Genomic DNA, 21,130 nt, shown 5'->3' on the forward strand with positions numbered 1-21,130 from the left:
AAACTTACAGCTTTTAGAGACCACATAGGAGAAAAAAATTCAACCTCAGGTAAATTGAAATTTTCATAGGACCAAAAACCCCTCAGAAGTCATGACTTAAAAAAAAATGATTACACTTTATCAAACTAAAACTCTGCCCTTCTTTTCTTCTAAAACTTCTAAGGACAATGTTAAGAGAATAAAAGGTAAGAATGAGAGACTGGAAACAATATTCATAAAACACATGTCTGATAAAATATCAGTATCAAACATATAATGAACTTTCATTACTCATCAACAAGAAAACAATGAAATAACAGTAGGCAAAAATTTGAATCAATACTTTACCACAAAAGATACATGATTAACAAAAAAACACATGAAAATATGGCTAGAATTATTCATTAGAAAAATACAAATTAAAACCACACTTAATTATGCTGTACCCTTACAAAACTGGTTTTAAAAACTGGCAGCATTAAATGTTGGAGGGATTCAAACAAATGGAATTTCATACCCTGCTGATACGAATGCAAAATGGTACAGCCACTTTGCAAATGCAGTTTGTAGTTACCCACTGATGAGGAAATTATGACCCAGAAGTTTCAAGTTGCCAGAGGGCACATAGCTAACTGAGACTCCAATCTGATTCGAGATCCTATTGCTTTCTAGGATACAACACAGTCTTCCTCTTAAAAAGGAAGGAATCAAATAGAAATGCATACACATTCATAGAGAATAATCCTTGTAATGACTGGTGGCATTGATTTCCAGACAAAACGTGCATGCTGGTGACTGAAGTTTGCGGGATTCCTTCCTAAATCCGTGTGAGTTGTAGAAACAGTATGGAGAAGTTTCCTTCTTAATCCTCATCAGGAAAGCTGATACTCTTACTCCACCAACCTGTGCTCATAACGTGGCTGTCTCCACGTGAAAGGGCAGAGGTGAGGGGTCTGATGTCGCTCACGCTGGTGCACCCAATATTCCAGCATCATCTCTGCCAGAGGCTGGCATATTGGTACAGCCCATAAAAAAGCAAGGACATTCTGAAATGAGAGAGGAAGACTCTAGGACTTTAAGAAGTCTGGTTCTTTACAAGAAAAAATATCGTCCTTGTCTTTTGTTGTTCCTATTATGAGGTAGCCACACAGGGAATTCTCTTCTCACAAGTAAAGGGCAGTAGTTTGTAACAGTCAGAAGCAATCATCCTCATTTTTGTCATACTTGCACAGTTTCCACCTTTTGTCTCTTTCCAGTCACTTATCCTGAAATAGGAACATATAAATGATGTGAAATATACGCGGATGTAGACAGAATAGAAAATATTGGTCCAAAATTAAGGTGATGTGTCTTTTCTTTCCTTGTAGAAACTGTCCCTTTACACCCTACGCTATCCCAGAGTAACTGATAAAGAAGAAAGCATAAAGTTGGAAAGCCTCTCTCTCTCTCCACATACTCATTGCCTGAACATAAGTCCTTTGGAAGTGTGTGTGTGTGTGTGTGTGTGTGTGTGTGTGTGATCTCTGTGTGTGTGTGAGCACACATATATGTGTATATGTATGTATGCCTATATATTTATGTGTGCATGTTTTTCCTATATACTTTCAGAAATGTAAATGCACATCTGTGATTATAGAACCTACTAGTTAGTATCTATTCTAGAAACTTACACTTGGAGAAAGGGATTTGAGTTATCTTCCCATTTCCATGACCTGTTGGTTCCTTTACGGGAGAGCCCAATCCAAGTGTACAAGTGCATCTGACTTCGAATGAAGTTCTGTAATAAAAGGAACATATTTTATGAGCAAAAATCTTTTTATGTTCCTGAATATAAGTAACAATCCTGTTATTATTATTATTTTATTATTGTGTATAACATAAAACAGAAAATTAACTTCATCCCGATTCTATTTAAATTGTAAAATAATGAAATCTCAGTTATTGATATTTTATTAAATACCGAGGCATGAATGAGTCATTAAAGAAGACTCCCTTCTTTTCACTATGTTTATTTTTTAATTTCTTTTCATAACTTATTCCTGTAGCTCAAAGATGAGTTCTGAACAAAGTCTGATTTTTACCTTGGGGTGCAGGTGTGATAGATATGAGATTTTTTTTTTTACCAATGTTGTCTTATATTTTTGTTACACAAGCACCACATTTATTTCTTGCAAAATGGGCATCTTGAGGAAGGAGTCCTTACCCCATCAGATGAGCATTTCTATAGCTGGCTGGAAACTACTTAGTAAGTATTAAATAATCAATATTCACCTTTTACTTTAATTTTTACAAAGCATTTGCCCATGTAAATGTTGCAATTGTACTTGTTCCTTGCAAATGCAAATGCAAATGTTCCTTGCATTGTACTGTAAGGAAAATGCAGTCTTTCACAGGGGGGTTATAATAGGTCACTCATTTCTTTTTTATTTATTTGAAAACAGTAGACACACAATTATTGATTTAAGGGGTACAGTAAGTATAGCAGTTCAACTTTCCACACGTTATGCTCTGCTCACTCCAGTTGTAGTTACCATGACAGCCAGTTTCATTGCCTACTCTCCACCTTTTCCAAGTGAAGAGACTGACACTCCAGTTGATTTAGTCACACAAGACAACAAGTGAAAGGGGGTTAAATTGAGGGTTTCTGGCCGTACTTTCTATTTTTCTCCATTCTGCTTTAATTTTCACCCTCTGTTTTTATTTTTCTGTTTGTCTTCTACTCCTTTGGGAAGATGATGAAAGCTTAGTCACTCTACCCAGAGATGTGTGCATCTAAATACAAAGCTTTGGCATCAATTTCAGGGTTTGCGTATACATGGCATTAATTCTCAATGAAGATAACCTGTAGGAAAGATACAGTTTCTAGATCCTGAAACTCATACTTGGACCCTCTGTATAACTGTGAACCCCAAGTTGAGATTTCTTTTGTCAACAGATGCATCGCCTATGGGTAAGTCAAGAGAGGATTAATGAATACATCTTTTACAACATTCTGAAATTTCTGTAAGTCTATGGAAAGGCTGAAGATGTACTCAGTTATGGAATACACACTCATAGTTAAAGCCAGAGTTACACAGACTAACACATCTCACATGTTTTCCAGTGCTTCTATAATAATTCGGGTTAGGATGAGTATAGCTATATAATATTTGTGAAAATGTGGTCACTATTCATGTGTATTCTATAGTTCTCATCTAAGAAGATGATAATGTATTTTGCCACTTAATGTGCTTATTAATTTATGCTGAACAGATTTCACATTCACTCTTTTATCACTCTAACATCTTTTCAATATATTATATTTTTATATAAATTCTTTACCATCTCTGTAATCAAATTAGGATTTAAAAATTTATCCTATTGGGGTGTCTGGGTGGCTCAGCCGGTTGGGTGGCTGACTTTGGCTCAGGTCATGATCTCACAGTTCATGAGTTCAAGTCCCGTGTCAGGCTTTGTGCTGACAGCTCGGAGTCTGAACCCTGCTTTGGATTCTGTGTCTCCCTCTCCTTCTGCCCTTCCCTTGCTCACGCTGTCTCTCTCTCAAAAATAAATAAACATAAAAACATAAAATAAAAATAAAAATTTATCCTATTAATATTACAATTATAATTGTCTTTTTTTAAATCTGAGATATAATGGACATATAAGATTATATTAGTTTCAAGTGTACAACACAATGATTCACTATTTGCTTGTATTGAGAAATGATCACAGTAAATCTAGTAAACACCCTTACCATACATACAATTTTGTATTGGAGTAAAAAGGAGATTAATTCAAACTTTACAAATGTCTTCTTTCTGGATTCCACATTTGCTTGGTTTTGTTGATGATTTTAAAGTTCTTTATATTTTTATAGCTATTTTAAAGCAGTTGAAAGCCAAGTATATGGACAGTTGGACTAGTACCAAAAACCGAGTGATTTTTACAGTCAATCTATATTTGAGAGGATATTAAATGATTACCCTTAACTTAGAATGTTAATATATATTAGCTCTTTGGTAGAAATAATAGTAAATCATTTCAATATTCAAAGCAAGGCATAATGATAAGGATTATGAAACATTTAGTTAGGTTCTTTGGAAGCTAATATGAGTTAATGTAATATGAGTTGGAATGAGCTGATCTTCAATTTTAAATTTATATAGAGGTTTTCTTTTACATCAAGCTCAGTGACAATGCTATATTTCTTGATTTTGTTAGAGGTATAATGATTTTTCTCAGAGAGGCTGAAAATAAATTTCTATGAAATTGTTGATATGGGATATAGAGTTATCTGTGATAAAGCAATATGCTTTAAAGGTAAATAATTTTTTTTAAAGTTTATAAATTTTTAGACACACACACACACACACACACAGCATGAGTGGGGGAGGAGCAGAGAAAGAAGGAGACAGAGAATCCCAGTCAGGCTCCCCACCTTCAGCACAGAGCCTGATGCAGGGCTTCAACTCACTAACTGTGAGATCATGACCTGAGAGAAATCAAGAGTCGGATGCTTAACCGACTGAGCCACCCAGGCGCCCCAAAGATAAATATTTTCTCATTGCTTCATGTGTGACTTTACATTTGCTATACTGTGGAAATTCTAACTGTGGATGAATCAGTTGAGTTACATGAACTTTTAACCTCATTTCAATTGGTATGTCTCACTTTAATGTGACCACTGTCTGGATCCGAGTTAGCTGATGACTGTAAACTCTTCAAATCACTCGAATATTATTGAGTGCTAAGATTTAACCTACAACTAAGGGCTAGACAAATACAGTGTGGGGTAGAAAACAGAACATATACATCACCAGTTCTTCTTCATCTTCTATCTTAACAAGTGTGGCGCCCATATTCTTGCAGATATTCTTACTGTCTTGAAAAGTGTTGAAATCACGTGAAAAATGGTAACATTTATCTCCACAGCATGACCATTGAGTTTTACATATGTTCCTCTTGTGTCCTTGAAAACAAAAGATATCGCCCGGAGACCACTCGGTAAGTACCCTCATAGGCACCCCTGGGCTGAGAGATTGAGTCCTAGTTATTCTAGGAACGTTTATTCTATGAGACTGATGGGCTTTATTTCTGCTTTCTGAAAAGAGCCATGACTTGGGAAGAAGGTCACATATCTTACAAACATCCAAAAATCTCTAGGAAAACCTTCTAAAAAGATTGGCATTTTCCCTCACAACCGCTGCCAAAAGGACTTCACAGTGGAAAGTAACCTCTCTGTATTTTTCAGACAAGGAAAATCTGTAGGTACAAAGCTCATCTTAACATAGCACCTGACTACGTACCAGTATTAAGGGGTGTGATAATGATCAGAGAATATGATAAGGGAGATCTACAGGGTTTTTTTTGCAGAAAAAAAGTACCATTTTGAGAGATGGTGATATAGTACATACTGAAAAATCTAAGCTCTGGGAAAGACTGAGTTTTTTCAGTTGAATAAGATTGAAAATGGGGCTCTAGTTCGTTTAATCTGTGAGAAAATCTAAATGAGCAGAAAAGAAGAAGATTGAGGGAAATAGAGAAGAAACCTGTTGGTCTTATTCTTCAATCCATTCAGATTCATACCTGTGTTAAGTGGAAACACATTCATACCTGTGTTAAGTGGAAACTCTATGATAGTCGTGTTTTTAAATGTGGACTCGTCTTGCTGGGTCCTATTGTCCAGTGGAAGCTTCTGCGTTTCATTTGTCGTATGACCCTGGAAAACTTTATTTTATATCATTAGCTTGAGGGAAACCATATGGGACTGAATAAAAGACAACATTATAATTTTAATATGTTAGTTAACGTTCAGGACTAAGGACCATTTTTATTATTGTGCTTTTTTTTGGCAACTCTTCTCTGCATATGATTTACAGACTTACACCTCATTTAGTGAAAATACATTAATTGATGACAAGACATCTTACCACACCGTAATAAGTGAGAACAACAGCAACAGTGAGAAATGAAAAGTTTCTGCCTTCAAGGAACTCACTCACTATAATGGAGATAGTATGAGATTAGAGGACTTTATATGGTGGGTGATAGAGCAAAGAGCTACTCTTAGAATTCAGAAAAGGGTTGACTGGCTAAAGGTAGGTTCTAGAATAGTGTGACAGGTCAGCCAGACCTCACATATTAGTGTTAATCTTAAAGTTGCTTTTTGTCTATGGATCATACAGAGATAGTAGAGTGAAAAAGGTAGACAATAAAATTCTAGATCTGTGCACTCAATTTTCTAAAGTAGACAAATGGTGACAAAATGACGCATTAACTTGGTTCAATTAGTCAGTACATCCAGAAGATATGCTGTGTACAAGGGATTTTAGGAGTATAAGGCTGTAAAGGAAAACAGAAAGCGCATCATAAAAACCCCTTATATGGACATTAAGTTATTAATATAAGAACTGCAGTCTAAATGTTTTTTTTTTTCTCTTTTTTTTTAAATTTATTTTTTTTAACGTTTATTTATTTTTGAGACAGAGAGAGATAGAGCATGAATGGGGGAGGGTCAGAGAGAGAGGGAGACACAGAATCTGAAACAGGCTCCAGGCTCTGAGCTGTCAGCACAGAGCCCGATGCGGGGCTCGAACCCACGAACTGTGAGATCGTGACCTGAGCTGAAGTCGGACGCTTAGCCGACTGAGCCACCCAGGCGCCCCTAATGTTTTTAAGTTCCACAATTCACTTGCAAAATATCAGTAATGTTCAATATTCTGCTAGTTATGTTAATGGCCTTAATCGTTATAAAGACTGCTTCACTACCCCAGAACTTGTTACTCCTTGAGTGTCATTGATATGGGGGTTGTTTAGCTTTTGAGAGCCAGTTAAAAGGAAAGCCAAATAATCAGATTTTAAAACATCACTTGATTGCTAAGTAAAGGATGAGTACAAGTGCAAAGATATGGGAATCATGAAGAATAATTCAGAGGCACAACTTCTTTCCCAAATTTTCTTATGCTGCAATCCTACAACTATAACATTACTAACTCCATACTTGGCTGTTAGTCACTTTGAACTCAAAAGTTCTTATACAGCTCAATGTTTCTCATACAGAATCATTTTCTGAACTGTTCACTTCTGATTCTATCTAAGGAATATCCTTACTATGCTACTATGATAAAAACTTCCCTGAACGGTTATGTGGTTTAGTTTTCATTATTTTTGTGTTTTGATTATAAAAGGATAAAAGCAATATTTGATTGTTTACAATGCTACACAAACTGTTTGTAATACTTTATTATATGAATTCTTTGATATTTGCAACAACATAGAATGTTGGTCCTGGCTACGTGATAAAAGTACCTTGACGAATTTATTAATTTTGTTCAATAATATTTTTGGTTGTGGTTAGCCCTACATGTCCCACTTACTGTGGTATGCAAAGGGTGATTTTCTACTAGAACCTTTAAAAATATTCATGGTGAATGCTTACATTTTAATTTTTTAAATTTTTTAAATTTTTTAAAACTGTTATTGAAATATTGTCCACATAATTTCACGTTACTTTCAGATGTTGACAATTTTATCTATTATGCTATGTTTACACAAGTGTAGTTACCACTTGGCACTTTGCAAAGCTAATATGATACCACTAACAACATTCTTTATGGTACACCTTTCATCCCCGTGATTTACTCACTCCATAACTGGAAGCCTGTACCTTCCACTCCTCTTCACCCATTTTGCTCTCCACCTACCACCTTCCCCTTTGGGAACCGTGAGTTTGTTCTCTGTATTTATGGGTCTGTTTCTGTTTTTTGGTTGTGTGTACTTCTTTAAAAAATTCCACATATAAGTGAAATCATTTGGTATTTATTTTTCTCCGACCAGTTTATTCCACTTAGCATAATACCCTCTAGGTCCAACTGTACTGTCATGAAGGACAAGATCTTTTTCTCTTTTATGGCTGAATAACATTCAGGGGAATTCTTATGCACTGTTGCAGGGAATGGAAATTGGTAAATTACTGTGGAAAACAGTAGGCTCCTCAAGAGATAAACAATAGAAATACCATACATTCCAGTAATTCAAATACTGTATATTTATCCAAAGAAAATGAAAACACTAATTCAGAAAGATATATGCACCCTTATCATTATAGCAGAATTATTTACAGTAGCTGAGAAATGGAATCAACCTCAGTGTCCACTGACAGATGAATGGATAAAAATATGGTGTGCATATGTAAAATGGAATATATATTTAAATTAACATATATCAGAATGTCTTTTATTTTTATTTATCATTTATTTATTTATTTATTTTTAATGTTTATTTTTATTTTTGAGAGACAGAGTGCATGTGCGCATGTGAGTAAGGGAGAGGCAGAGAGAAAGACCGAGAATCTGAATCAGTCTCTGCACTGTCAGCGCAAAACCCGATGTGGGGCTGGAACCCACAAACTGTGAGATCATGACCTGAGCCTAAGTCAGATGCTCAACCGACTGGAGACACCCAGGTGCCCCAGAACGTGTCTTTTAAAGAGAACAGTTTAATGCTTACACATCATATTTGACTTATTTTTAAGGAGAAATAAGTATATTTCAAAAGGTATATGTTATTTTTAAAATAAAAAATACTCCTTTTAAAAACTCAAACTCTTATTAAGAACTGCTTTTTAAACCCAATCGTTCATTTCTTTTCTTTTTTTATTGAAGTGTAATTAACATACAGTGTTACTTTAGTCTCAGATGCACAATATAATAATTCAACAACTCTACATTAATCAGTGCTCATCAAGATAAGTTACTCTAAGTCTTTTTTTTTTTTACTATTTGACCCATCTCCCAACCCACATCTTCTCTGGCAACCACCAGCTTGTTCTTTTTTATTTAAGGGTCTTTTTGTTCATCTCTTTTTTCTTCTGTTTGTTCATTTGTTTTGTTTCTTTAATTCCACATATGAGTGGAGCCATATGGTACTTGCCTTTCTCTGAACATTATACTCTCTAAGCCCTTCTATGTCATTGCAAATGATAAGGGTTCATTATTTTTTTTTTAATTTTTTGTTTTACATTTTTTAAAATTTATTTTTGAGAGAGAGAGAGAGAGACAGAGCACAAGTGGAGGAGAGGCAGAGAGAGAGAGAGAGGGAGACACAGAATCTGAAGCAGGCTCCAGGCTCCAAGCTGTCAGCACAGAGCTCGATGTGGGGCTCGAACCCACAAACCGGGAGATCATGACCTGAGCCAGAGTCAGACGCCCAACGGACCGAGCCACCCAGGTGCCCCAAGGGTTCATTATTTTTAATGGCTAGATAGTATTTCCTTGTGTGTGTGTGTGTGTGTGTGTGTGTGTGTGGGTGTGTGTGTGTGTACCATCTTTTCTTTATCCATTCCTCAGTTGATGGATATGTGAGCTGTTTCCATTTCTTGGTTATTGCTAATAATACTGCTCTTACAAATATAGGGGTAGGCACACCTGGTTGCCTCAGTTGGTTAAGCACCTGACTTCGGCTCAGGTCATGATCTCATGGTTCATGAGTTCTGGTCTTGTGTCAGGCTCTGTACTGACAGCTCAGAGCCAGGAGCCTGCTTTGGATTCTGTGTCTCCCTCTCTCTCAAAAAAGAAATAAATAAATAAACATAAATATAGGGGCACCTGTATTCATTTGAATTAGTGTTTTGTATTTGTTACAAACCCCAGTCATTTATATACTACATGAAAATTTTTGCCATATTTTTACTCAATCCATATAATTATATAAACAGTATTTTGTGTTGACTATTTTTCAACTTAAGTAAATTTACTTTAAAGGAAAAATTAATACCACCACCATAAATGGAGTCCTACATTTTTCACCACAATGAATTTCAAGTAACCTATAACTAGTAAAAAATAAATTATATCCATTGATCTTCAAATCGTTTCAAGTTAAGGATGCATGCACTATATTTTACTTATTTTATTTAAAAAAAATGTGTATTTATTTATTTTGAGAGAGAAGAAGTGCCGGTGCATGTGAGTGGGGGAGGGCCATAGAGAGAGGGAGAGAGAGACTCCCATGCAGCCTCCATGCTGTCAGTGTGCAGAGCCTGATGTGGGGCTCAATGTAATGAATTGCGAGATGAGGACTGGAGCCGAAATCAAGAGTTGAATGATTAACTGATTTGAGCCACTCAGGCACCCCTATGCACTACATTAAAAAAATTTTTTTTAATGTTTATTTTTATTTTTGACAGAGAGAGAGACAGAGCATGAGCGGGGGACGGGCAGAGAGAGAGGGAGACACAGAATCTGAAGCAGGCTCCAGGCTCTGAGGTGTCAGCACAGAGCCCGACGCGGGGCTCGAACTCAGACTGTGAGATCATGACCCGAGCCGAAGTCCAACTGAGCCCCCCAGGCGCCCTGTCTATGCACTACATTTTAAAATGATCATACTATGATGTATTTACTAAACTGAATTTGTGAAAAAACAATAAAATAAAAATAATGTTTGCATGAAACTCATCTCTCAGAGCTTGAAGAAAGAAAACAGTGGAAAAAAATGTAGCTTGGAAATTCTTCTAGGTGTTCATTAATGAATAAGGAATAAAAAACTTGCATCATGGTATCGTGAGGCACTCTGATTATATCAGTTGAATCATGCTGAGGTTGTTTTTCACCCTTCTTTCTTTGTTCTTCACCCTTCTCTCTTTGCTGTATTTGTGTGAGTTTTTTTGGATCTCTATTTCAATCCAGAAGATACTAGATAAGCATCCATTATGTGTAAGTTGTCATGAAAGGGGTTGTGTCTAAGGAATATAGAGGTTTTCAAAACTTCTAAAGAGTACATTAAAAATACACATAGAGGAGTGTTTCTGCCAGAATGGTGGCATGATTAGTTCCGTGGGACTGCTCCTTAGCAGAACCATAATGAATGAAAACAATCATTAAAAAAATCAACCACTTGGGGTGCCTGGGTGGCTTACTTGGTCAAGTGTCTGACTTTGGCTCAGGTAGTGATCTCGTGGACCATGGGTTCGAGCCCTGTGTCAGGCTCTATGCTGACAGCTCAGAGCCTAGAGCCTGCTTTGGATTCTGCGTCTCCTTCTCTGTCTGCTTCTCCCGCTTATACTCTGTCTCTTTCTCAAAAATAAATATACCTTTAAAAAATCAACCACTTAAAGTCTTTGAAACTTGTGTTAAATATTTATTTAAGAAAATGTACTAAATCTTGATAAGAGCAGTGAGAGTCTATGGCACTTGAGCTATGAACTGTGAAGCTTAAAATTATTTGGTTGAGGGGCGCCTGGGTGGCTCAGTCGGTTGAGCAGATGACTTCGCTCAGGTCATGATCTTGCAGTTCGTGAGTTCGAGTCCCACATCAGGCTTTGTGCTGACAGCTCAGAGCCTGCGTTCTGCTTCTGATTCTGTGTCTCCCTCTCTCTCTGCCCCTCCCCCGCTCATGCTCTGTCTCTGTCTCTCAAAAATGAATAAACGTTAAAAAATTTTTTTTAAATTATTTGGTTGAAATAAGATTATGATTCGTGGAAACAAAGGTAAGTAAGGAGGGAAATTTTAACATAAATCAGGAGCGAATAAAAAAACTGTTAATGGTTTCTTGGCACTTGGATGACATGATCTGAAATTTATTTGGCAGTTTCACTAGGAATTTGAAAGTTTATTAATTAGGCGGCGAATGGAATAGTACAGGAGACATGTATTAATGATTGTATGAAACATTTATGAGAATAAACAATTTAAAAAGTAAATTTGAGCTGCCAACCGGAGACATGGAGGTAAAGCCAACAGGACTGGAGAGTTCATCGAGAGGAGGTGTCATAGAGGAGAGAGAAATTTTCTCTACACCCAGCACGATTGATCATAAACGAAACCTCAAAGGCAACCTTCCCTGGAAACATCCTGAATGCGATCCAGGCTTTAAGAGTAAAGCTTAGAGCATTTTTACTTTTGGCCTGGCTAGATTTTAATTCTTTTATCAACACAGAAAGGGATTTTCTGGTGTCTTCTATGCTTTTGTCAACCCCAGCTAGTATTCTTATAATCGTGGTTTCAAATTCTAGTTCAGACATCCTACTTATATCCGTGTTGATTAAATCCTTGGCCATCATTTCTTCCTGTCCTTTCTTTTGTGGTGAGTTCCTCCATCTTGTCATTTTGGAGGATGAAAATAAAAAAAAAAAATTAAAATTGAAAAAGTAAGAACAAAACACATACATAAAAGCAAATGAAGGAAGCTAGTTCCTAGGTATGCTTTGGTCTGCTTGTTGAAAAAGGCTATATAGAATAGAGAAAAAGAGAAAGAAAAAATAAGTTAAAAAAATTAAAAAATTAAATGATGAAATAGAATAAAATAAAAAAATAAAAGTCAATTAAAAAATAAAATAAAAATAAAGAATTTGCTCTTTCTGTATCCAAGAAAGAGAAAGGAAAAAAAAAAACAAATAAAAAAGAAAACAGCGTAAACAAAAACAGAAACAAAAAAAATGAGCAGATAAATGAACCAATAAACAGAATGACCACTCGATTGAAGTCATGTCCAGTTTCCTTTAGTTCAGTTTCCAGAACTGAAACTGCAGCACACTGTAGTCTGTAGACTATAAGCAGGTGGAAGGGATTTTTGCTGGTCTTCTGGGGGATGTGCCTAAAGGGCACAGGTGGGCAGGGCTTGGTGTTATGACTCAGTTCTCCACTTCGTGGCTCTGCTTTACTTACTGGGGTCCATCTGTGCGCACACCATTTCACTAGACGTGAAAATGGCTTCACCAAGCTTCATAATCTCTGGTGCAGGAACCACATGCCCTCACCGACCTGCAATCAAGCACACCTCCCCTTTGACTCAGGCCTCTGTCTGATCCTTGCATCTATTCTGTTCACGTCCAAGTTGTCCACTTGCCAGCCAGCACCTCCCTCCAGAGTTTTATCTCAGAGGAGGCTATGTTTCAAAACCCTGAACTTCAGAGACCCCTGTGGCTTGGACCCAAGCCAACTCTCTGGGGGAGTGTCTCACCAAGCAATGGCCGGGCACCGGCTTGTCCCAGAAAAATGCTCCCGTGATCACACAGTGGCAGAGTCCCAGAGTTTATGGCAAATCACAACACGCAGCCCACACCAGGTTTTGCTGCCCTCCAGTGTCTTTGTTCCAATATCAGTAAATGCGGCTACTCTCCACAGGGTCTGCCTGGACTTTTGCCTGTAGGGAGACCACATGGCCTCTACCAAATGAAGTCCAATCAGGGGAACCACTTTTCCCCCTGTGGAACATGGATCCCTCAGATAGTGCTGCCTGCTCCTAGGGATTTGTCCTACTTCCTCATCAGACACTGCCAGGCACTGAGATCAAGACTTCAGACTTATACTCCACTGTTTATAGGATCCTGGCAGTGGTTTGGGGGGACAGATTTTTTGTCCAGTCCCCTACAAGTGTTTTCACCTTTTCACTCACTCTCTCTTTCTCTCCAACTACTTTTTGGGGGAGTGCTTTTCTTGCATGATCCTGATGTGCTGCATTCTCTCCCTTTCTCTTTCTCTCTCTCTGTCCTCTCTCCTTGAAAACGGCTCCTTATCCTTGGCTCCATGGCTTTTCACTCCCCCAGTTCACCTCTCTGCACCACATACCTGCCAAGTTCTCTGGCTCCAATTACTCAGATTTTTGCATTCATTAATCCTCAAATCAGTTTCCTAGGTGTTCAAAATGATTTGATGCTGTATGACAAAGCTTTAATAATCATCAAGACAGTATGGTACTGGCACAAGAACAGACACTCAGATCAATGGAACAAAATAGGAACAGAAATGGACCCACAAACGTATGGTCAACTAATCTTCGACCAAGCAGGAAAGAATATCCGATGGAAAAAAGGCAGTCTCTTCAGCAAATGGTGTTGGGAAAACTGGACAGCGACGTGCAGAAAAATGAACCTGGGCCACTTCCTTACACCATACACAAAAATAAACTCAAAATCGATATAAGACTTAAATGTAAGACAGGAGACCATCAAAATCCTAGAGGAGAAAACAGGCAGCAACCTCTTTGACCTCAGCCACAGGAACTTCTTACTAGACATTATTCCAGATGCAAGGGGAACAAAAGCAAAAATGAACTAGTGGGACCTCATCAAAATAAAAAGCTTCTGCACAGCAAAGGAAACAATCAGCAAAACGAAAAGGCAAGTGACAGAATGGGAGAAGATATTTGCAAATGACATGTCAGATAAAGGGTTAGTATCCAAAAGCTATAAAGAACTTAACAAATTCAACACTCAAAAAGCAAATAATCCAGTGAAGAAATGGGCAAGAGACATGAACAGACACTTTTCCAAAGAAGACATCCAGATGGCCTACACACACATGAAAAGATGCTCCGTATCACTCATCATCAGGGAAATACAAACCAAAACCACAATGAGATACCACCTCACACCTGTCAGAATGGCTTACATTAACAACTCAGGCAACAACAGATGTTGGCGAGGATGCAGAGAAAGAGGATCACTTTTACACTGCTGGTGGGAATGCAAACTGGAGCAGCCACTCTGGAGAACAGTATGGAGGTTCCTCAAAAAATTAGAAATAGAACTACCTTATGACCCAGCAATTGTACTACTAGCTATTTATCCAAAGGATACAAAAATGCTGATTCAAAGGCGCACATGTACTCCAAAGTTTATAGCAATACTATCAACAATACCTACGTTATGGAAGGACTCCAAATGTCCACCAACTGACACATGGGTAAAGGAGAGGTGGTATATATATACAACAGAATATTACTCAGCCATCAAAAAGAATGATATCTTGCCATTTGCAACAATGTGGATGGAAGTACAATGTAGGACGCTCAGTGAAATCAGTCAGGCAGAGAAAGATAAATATCATAAGATTTCACTCATATGTGGAATTTAAGAAACAAAACAGATGAACATAGGGGAAGGGAAAGAAAAATAAGGTAAAAACAGAGAGGGAGACAAACTATAAGAGACTTGTAAATACAAAGACCAAACTGAGGGTTGCTGGGCAGGTGTTGAGTGAGGGGATGGGCTAAATGGGTGATGGGCATGAAGGCGGGCACTTGTTGGGATGAGCACTGGGTGTTATTTATACATACGAGATGAATCACTAAATTCTACTCCTGAAACCATTATTACACTATGTGTTAACTAACTTGGATTTAAATAAAATTAAAACAACAACAACAATGACAGAAAAAAGAGTAAAGGATACATCAGAAGCTTCTGAGGAATTTTGTAAATGGCCAAGTAATTACATTAGTGGTGAAGGTGGCATGGTTTCCTGGGTAGAACTAGAGATCATAGCTATGGAACCCCCAGAAGAAGAAAAGCAGTAAAAATAGTAATTCCTGGGGTATTGCTAAGAATGGCTAGTGGTTCAGTCAGTTGAGTGTCTGACTCTAGATATAGGCTCAAGTCATGATCTCACAGTTTGTGGGATCGAGCCCCACTTCAGGATCTGTGCTCAGAGCACAGAGCCTGCTTGGGATTCTCTCTCTCCCTCTCTCTCACTCTGCCCCTCCTCTGCACGCTCTCTTCTCTCTCTCTCTCTCTCTCTCTCTCAAAATAAATGAATATTTAAAAAATTCTGTAAAAGAAATAGTAATTCTTAAAGCAGGAGATATTCGGTTCAGGGCACAGATCCTGATTAACTTACCAATGGATCCCAAGACTGCAGTTGTTACAAGGAGAAGGAAACAGAGGATTCCAAGAATCACTACAGCGAGACACCAGACAAATGGCACTGAAGGCCCTGGCCAGAGAGAAAGTGAGACACTGAGGAGGTCAGCATAAAAAAAAACGACTGAATTAAAGACCAGGATTTTGAGGGAGACTTTCCCGTAAATTAAAGGCCCTAACTCTTGAATGTCCTCAAACTGGGATTTATAAGTTGAGAAGAACCTTGATCAGTTGGAAACAATAGTGAACCAAGAGTAACACGTCTGTGTTCTCCTCCCTACTCTGTTACCAAGTATTTCTTAGGGAAGTCACTTATTCTCACGTTATTAAAAAAAATCCCCTGATTCATCTCAATGGTTTAGGGATTCAAAGTGGAATATTAGATCTATACACTTGTTTTAAAAATGTAAAAATGCTTCTAAAATATATCACTTTCATACATAAAAGTAGAAATCCCTTTTATTGACCCACAATCAGAAGATATTTATTAGTTTGTAATATCATATGTTTTCATACATACATAAACATCCGCAGTTTCCTCACTGGAGTCTCACTACTGTTCTCATCATTAGGAACAGCCATTGCCATTACGTAGAAGAAATCGTAGGGGGCGCCTGGGTGGCTTAGTTTGTTAAGCCTCCGGCTTCAACTCAAGTCATGATCTTACAGTTTGTGAGTTACAGCCGCACGTGGGGCTCCTGAAGCCTGGAGCCTGCCTCGGATTCTGTGTCTCCCTCTCTCTCTGCCCCTCCCCTGCTTGCTCTCTCTCTCTCTCCCTCTCAAAAATAAATAAACATTAAAAAAAGAAGAAACTATAATCACAGACATGAATCAAATAATGTTAATCAAGTATTATTTCTTGAAACATCATAGAATGAGTCAGTAGTGACATCAGGAGATTCAGATGTTTCCAAACAAACTGAAAAGAAATAATTTCCATCCTTGCCTCAGTAATGAATGTATGGCTATGGCACCCACATGACTTTAATTCTCTGGAATATACTAACCACGGGTATCGGTTTTTCAACACGGCTTTTTCTTTAGAGTATAAGACACAGTTGAAGCAATATTGTGAAAGTGGGTAAGCTGACTCTTGGCACAGTGGCTTTTGTTTTATGTTACTTGAATCACATACACATAGGCTAAGCAATGGGAAGCTAGGTCCTCTACGGGCACTTCACCTTTTTCTATAGAAGATTCCATTCTCATTACCTTTGTCTGATTGGAACTTGAAGTGTAAGTTTTCACTTTTGAGTAAACAGGGATGTGGTCACCGCTTCATGTTCTTATTATTTCTGAGAAAGCATGTAAGTTATGAATGCATGAAGAGAGTTGGCAGGATAGGGTGTTTCCCAAATAAAGGAGATCAATGGAATTGTTTTCTGCTTACGAGGTAAAGTCCATCAGGTAAGTCTTTTAAAGGACAGAATCTTGAAAATAAGTTAGACATAATGTGTCATATGCTAAATTATAATGAACTTCTTTAGAAGAAATGCTTAACAAGGAACAGAAAATAATATCAGAATTCAGTAAGGGGGGGGACTGGATGGCTCAGTCGGTTGAGCACCCAACTCTCAGTTTCGACTCAGGTCATACTCTCACAGTTTTGTGAGTTCGAGCCCCACGTTGGACTCAACAGTGATGGTGTGGATCCTGCTCGGGATTCTCTCTCTCCCTTTCTCTATCCCTCCTTCACTCCCATTGTCTCTGCCTCTCTCAAAATAAATATAAACTTTAAATTTTTTTTTTAAATCCAAAAGGATTTATATTAAAAAAAAAGAATTCAGTAAGGATTGGGGAAAAATACTCACTTTTTTTGGGCATCTGCTTCTTAGGAGGATGTTTGATATCCATATATGTTGTATGTGTTTCATTCATCTCTGAGAAATTTTAGGATACAATTCTAAAAGACACAAAAATTGGCAGTTTTTTTTAAAAGTAAGTTTTGAGGTTCTGCCCATGGGTTTTCTCTAGACCACTGAAATTAGTGTTTCGTGCCATTTAACTGCTAATGCATGATTTTACCTTTGCAATTTTCTTCCAAGAAAGCTTTTTGCCTCAGATTATTTTTTTATCAGCTATCAGCATCTCTCTTTGTTCATATTTATTTATTTATTTATTTGCATCTATCTTTAGATGCTTAGGTAATTGTCATTTTGCTTGCCACTTGTAATTTTCCGAATGTGGTGTTAAATTAATTTTAAAAGATCAACACTGTCAACGATCCTTGAAATATTTACACTACACTTAAAAATTGTTCCTACCCAGAATAATACACAGAAAATTTGTATGCATCATTTGTATTGTAAAGATAATGTTACATAATAGGTTATTCTAAAATTTCTCCCTCATGATCTTTCCTGATATGTATTTTTTTCAATTTATCTTTACTCTTTCTGTTTTATGGCTCAAAGGCAATTCACTTCCAGCAGTCTCCTAAAGGCTTATTGTCACCTCTTCTAACGTGATGTTGGAAATGAGTGTCCTACAATTAGGACAATTTGGTTTAGTCGTCATCCAGTGGGTGTGTTGTGTTATTTCCATAATATTTGAAAGCATAAGCTAAAAGCAACCAGTTTTCCTTGCAAATTTTTGAAGAATTAATGAATTTGTTTCAAGTATTTTTTTTTTATGTCTATTTATTTTGGAGAGAGAGACAGAGTGCAAGCGAGGGAGGGACAGAGAGAGAGGGAGACAAAATCCAAAGCAGGCTCCAGGCTCTGAGCTGTTAGCACAGAGCCCGATGTGGGGCTCAAACCCACGAACCACAAGATCGTGACCTGAGCTGAAGCCGGAGGCTTAACCAACTGAGCCACCCAGGCACTCCTGTTTCAAGTATTTTAAAATCAAACAAAGAAATTTATATGAACTAAACTCCTGATTCCATAAAAAACTTAAAATTTCTTATCATGACCGGTTTGCCAGCGTACCATCAAATTAAACACTTTATACGTATTTTAATTTTTCAGAGAATTATGCTTCATTGTTATCTTTTACAACATAATTAGATATATATAGGTGTCTGGATGTTCATAGTATTCAGTTGATGATATTTAATAATTTCCAACGTGATAACTTCTCCCAGAAACTTATGATCATAGAGAAAAGTATTTATAATGCTTTACATATGTTTGCCAAGTCTGGAGTATATCAGAATGTGGAAGCCCTATCACATAAATAAGCAAAGACAAGACGTGGATATGAAAGAGAGAAACATTGATTAAATAATTAATTATTCGTATCCTACCTTCATCGATGTGCTCTTTTGCTCCATTAACTCACGTGGTTAATCCAAGAGATAAATTGAAATATTTGCCTGGAAAACTATAGTTGTATTCGATGGTAAACCATGAAAAATTACAGGAGATACTCCCCTTGAAAAGCAATTGTAAAATCTGAACTGGTTGGCTCGTGTGCTGCAAGGCTAGATTTACTGGACTGCTTTTTAAAATTTCTATTCTTTGTGGGGCTCCTGGGTGGCTCAGTTAAGCGTCGGTCTCCGGCTCAGGTTATGATCTCACGGTTCATGAGTTTGAGCCCTGTGTCTGGCTCTGTGCTGACAGCTTGGAGCCTGGAGTCTGCTTCAGATTCTGTGTCTCCCTCTCTCTCTATTCCTCCCCTGCTCGCTCTCTCTCTCTCTCTCTCTCTCTCAAATATAAAATAAAAAAAAAATTCTATTCTTTGTAATCTCTATACACAATCAAGTGGCCCTAGTAACAGTGAGATGTGCTGAGAGCAACAGCTATAGATAAGAGTTGGTGATACCTGTGTTAGTGCGGTGAGCTTCTGCTGGCACTGGAGTCCGATCCAAACAGAGGAGGTGAGCCCCAATGGGCAAATGGAATAGATTCTTCTGGGCTCTACATACCCTCTGCTCTGGTGACCCAATAGGCTTCGGTGTTTGTCAGCTACATGTAACATGTCAGAACACAGTTCATATTTGAACTTCTGGCTTCTCATTTGCATCTTTGATTACGGAAATAGGCGGTTGTTTTTTTTTTTTCAGCAGAGAAGATAAAAGGACAAAATAATTTAAAGGGCCCTGCCCATTTTGCACAAAATCCAAACACATCATTGTTAAAAAAAACAAAAGGCCACCATCACCACTAGACCATCACTAACAAATACTAAGCTTCTAAACCTATCTCTATTACAGACACAAACCTTTGGGGTTGTATTTAAAATTTTTTTTAACGTTTATTTATTTTTGAGACAGAGAGAGACAGAGCATGAACGGCGGAGGGTCAGAGAGAGGGAGACACAGAATCTGAAACAGGCTCCAGGCTCTGAGCTCTCAGCACAGAGCCCGACACAGGGCTCAAACTCACGAACTGTGAGATCGTGACCTGAGCCGAAGTCGGATGCTTAACCGACTGAGCCACCCAAGCGCCCCAAACCTTTGGGGTTCTAAATAGAAACTCTGCTTAACAAGACATGGAAATCTACCTTCTAAACTAGCATAGTATCAATTACGTGAAATTTCATGAACACTAATAGTCCATTATTCCTCACATTTATCTGGAAGATATTTTGAATAATAAATTCTCAAGTCTTAAGGCAGATTGAGAGCCATTCAATCCCTGGTTCCTTTAAAAGACATCTCAATTCAATTGCTTTATGTTTTCAAACTCCACCCCCCCCCCCATCATGGTATCTTTGCAGTCTGCTTTTCAGTTGTTCCAGCATAAATACAGAACATACTTGCACTAATTTTCAAGTCTTAATGATTTTTGGTGCCCTTCCCCTCGAGTCTGTAATTATAAAGAACAGAAATATGTTAGCTTCCTCCTTTGTAGTCTGAGGCAACATTCCCTAGGATATTAAAAACAAGCGTTTACAGAAGTGTTCAAACAGAATGAGCGCAGTCAAAGGATAAATGGGGCAGCCTGGGAAAGAGTAATCCTATTTCTAGTCTGTCTATGTGTTCCTTTTGTTTTCTAACAGCCATTTCTTATGTTTGTCCTGCTCTCCCCAACCTCTAAAGATGTCACCACAATAGCCATCATGCAAGCTCAGCACTCAACACCATTGTGATTGCAATATTAGACCCTGAAGTTATTTGCTTAAGGCTTTAGTTGCCCACATTTGTAAATCCATCAAATGTTTCCATTCTTCTTAGTTACTCCTCCTCTTAATCAAAAAGTCAATTCTCTGTCCCACTTGTTGATCATTGTCTTTTCATTACTACACCTTTTTATAGCATTTTATCTTTTTTCAACCAATAATATACAGTCATAATTATTTTCATCACACAGCACATGTACCCCATTACTTCCAAAAATTTCACCCATTCTTTTTTTTACTTTTATTTATTTATTTTGAGAGAGAGAGAGAGAGAGAGCATGAGCAGGGGAGGGGCAGAGAGAGGGACTGAGAGTTCCAAATAGGCTCCGTGCTGTCAGCACGGATCCCGAGGTGGGCCTCGAACTCAAGAACTGTGAGATCACCCATGAGCCAAAATCAAGAGCTGATACTTCACTGACTGAGCCACCACTATTTCTTTAAACTTTCACATCCAACATAGTTCTCTTA

At 37.7% G+C, this 21,130-nt stretch overlaps 1 protein-coding gene across 2 annotated transcripts; it reads right to left on the reverse strand.

Moving 5' to 3' along the window:
- Positions 1 to 450: 450 nt before the first annotated feature.
- LOC109259098 (C-type lectin domain family 1 member B-like) lies at positions 451 to 19,499 on the reverse strand. Of its 2 annotated transcripts, XM_019436443.2 has the most exons (7): positions 19,364 to 19,497; positions 17,410 to 17,501; positions 15,576 to 15,671; positions 5,575 to 5,688; positions 4,779 to 4,930; positions 1,650 to 1,756; positions 451 to 1,244 (listed from the first exon to the last, which is right to left on the reverse strand). In XM_019436443.2, exons 2-7 carry the CDS (start codon positions 17,474 to 17,476, stop codon positions 1,112 to 1,114), a joined length of 669 nt encoding a protein of 222 aa, XP_019291988.2. In that variant the 5' UTR covers positions 17,477 to 17,501; positions 19,364 to 19,497; the 3' UTR covers positions 451 to 1,111. The 2 variants fall into 2 exon arrangements, with proteins under 2 accessions (XP_019291988.2, XP_053765507.1); XM_053909532.1 differs by lacking the exons at positions 451 to 1,244; positions 1,650 to 1,756 and adding an exon at positions 2,356 to 2,923 and having other exon boundaries at positions 19,364 to 19,499.
- Between the last annotated feature and the right edge of the window lie 1,631 nt (positions 19,500 to 21,130).

Source organism: Panthera pardus, unplaced genomic scaffold (genome assembly GCF_024362965.1).
Source record: "Panthera pardus isolate Hobbes unplaced genomic scaffold, ASM2436296v1 HiC_scaffold_212, whole genome shotgun sequence".
In the NCBI taxonomy this organism is placed as follows: domain Eukaryota; kingdom Metazoa; phylum Chordata; class Mammalia; order Carnivora; family Felidae; genus Panthera; species Panthera pardus.

Bases quoted from the DNA above. Each gene is read 5' to 3' on its own strand.
- LOC109259098 (XM_019436443.2), bottom strand. From the start codon at position 17,476: ATGAATGAAACACATACAACATATATGGATATCAAACATCCTCCTAAG. The intron at 5,689-15,575 runs GTAAGTTAATCA...TATAAAATAAAG, and splicing joins TGCAGTCTTGGGATCCATTG to TTTTCCAGGGTCATACGACA. The intron at 4,931-5,574 runs GTATGAATGTGT...TTTGTTTTCAAG, and splicing joins AGAGTTTCCACTTAACACAG to GACACAAGAGGAACATATGT.